Raw genomic sequence first — 1,929 nt, 5'->3', positions numbered from 1 at the left:
GCAACTTTTAGGAAAATGCCCCGCAAAATCCTGGAGGGATTGTCTATTCTAGAAGAGCACGCCACTCTAGTCTAGAGGCATGACGTCTGCTGATTTCTTGTAATCTCAGGATTGTGAAGATGCCCCTGAATGCAACAGGCTTCAAAAATCTTCCACCGTTTGCCGTGAGTTTGCACCCGTGCCACCATATTAACCCGTTTATCAGAGAGCAGAAAAACACTAGATCGGACCTTTGAAGGGTTCGTTCGGAAACTTACTCTGCTAGTTTCTGTTACAGCTGAGGAACTCACAAGACGAGCATGTGGACTCTCCTACCTGGGAGGGGTTGTAGAGCTCCTGCAGGGCGTTGCGAGAACCTTTCCTGCAGCATCCGTCCACCATGAAAGGGTTCCTCCGCATAACTGGAAAGCAAAACCAACAAAAGAGAAAGACACCAGTGAAGATGTGGATTTGAATCAATGGGTGATTAACAGGCTTCTGCGGAACATGAAGAGGTGATTTAACCTCTGAATCAGGCGTGTTGGAGCAGAGAAACAAGGAAAACATGCAGGATGGTGGCCCTCCAGGACCAGGGATGCCCATCCTTGGTCCAGACTAAAGAGAAAATGGAACATCCAAACTGTTTTCATATCCAAAGGCCCGGCTCTCTGTTGGACTGGGCTTAGCTCGGGGTTCTTTTATGGTTCTGAGTTTGAGTCAGGGTTTTGTCATGGTTCTGGGCTTTTATCGGGGTTCTGTGATGGGCTGAGGTTGGATCTGGGCTCTGTGACAGTCTACGTTTGGGTCAAAGTCAGGGGTTCTGATAGCAGACTCAATGAGATTCTACAGCAACATCTGCTGCCTTCAAGGACCATCTTTTCTTGGGACGTCTGAGCATTTTTCCCATAGACCACAGGTGTCAAACTCCATTCCTCGGGGGGCACTCTCCTGCATGTTTTAGATGTGTTCTTGCTTTAAAACACCTGGTTTAAATGGATGACTTGTTGCCATGCTCCTGGAGAACCTGATGATTTGGTGAGGAGGTAATTAAACCATTTGAATCAGGTGTGCTGGAGCAGAAACAGCTAAAACTCCCAGGACAGCGGCCCCTAGAGGCCTGGAGTTGGACACCCCTGCCATAGACCATGTATTCCACTCACATTCCAAAGGCATGACCGAGGAAGAGGATGGGACAGGTTCTGGACCAGCTCGTCTGCAGTCCTGATCTGTCCCCAGTATGGGCGGATCGCTCACATGCCATACTGAAGTTTGACGGTTTTGGATTGCGTGCACCTTTCGGATCCATCGCTTTGAAAAAATCAAGCAGTAAAAGTTGGAAGCAGAAGGTGCTGCGGATAAATAATGAAAGCGGCGGGCGCATGCCAAGGGCATTGCTGTTTGGCAGCCTCTCAACTCCTTCATACGGAGCGGCAGCTGCTGGCAGCAATCAGTGAAAGCAGTCAGCTTGGTTCCAACACGCTCGCATCATTTAGCTTCGTGCTGGAAGGTGCTGAAGGACAGCTCGGCATTAGCAAGCGAAGAAATCAACCACAAACAAGGAGTAATCATCTACAGTCATTTCTGTAAGTCGCTGCCTCGGCTTCATTGGTAAACAATACATAATAATCTTTTCACATCATGAGAAACAAAGCTTTTAAAACCATGACCACTGGCAGGGTCGCAGCCAGACTTTAAACAATCCTGAGGTCAACCCCTCATTCTCCCCCTGCACATCAGTTACAATGAAGACCAAAACTGAATTAAAATAGAAGCATTTATTTAAAACAAGTGGCTTGAATGTGTATATGACATGTATTTGGACTCAGGGCACAACCATGATGACTCACTGAAATGACATGAATTAGTTTATATGAATGTTGATTCAAAACACAAGATTTTAGCAGAGATTTCACCTTTTTATCAAATACCAGTGAGGTGTTGTAGTTTTGG

General features: G+C 46.8%; 1 protein-coding gene across 1 annotated transcript in view; it reads right to left on the bottom strand.

Moving 5' to 3' along the window:
* chst11 (carbohydrate (chondroitin 4) sulfotransferase 11) overlaps positions 1-399 on the bottom strand; it is a 23,311-nt gene extending 22,912 nt beyond the window's left edge. Inside the window, exon 1 of the mRNA XM_017426322.3 lies at positions 316-399. Coding sequence (XP_017281811.1) covers positions 316-399 — 84 coding nt within the window. The remainder of the gene's footprint in view (positions 1-315) is intronic.
* Between the last annotated feature and the right edge of the window lie 1,530 nt (positions 400-1,929).

This window comes from Kryptolebias marmoratus, linkage group LG1 (genome assembly GCF_001649575.2).
Source record: "Kryptolebias marmoratus isolate JLee-2015 linkage group LG1, ASM164957v2, whole genome shotgun sequence".
NCBI classification, from domain to species: domain Eukaryota; kingdom Metazoa; phylum Chordata; class Actinopteri; order Cyprinodontiformes; family Rivulidae; genus Kryptolebias; species Kryptolebias marmoratus.
Note: the sequence above shows the minus strand (reverse complement) of the source record. Positions and strands in the feature narration are given on the sequence as shown.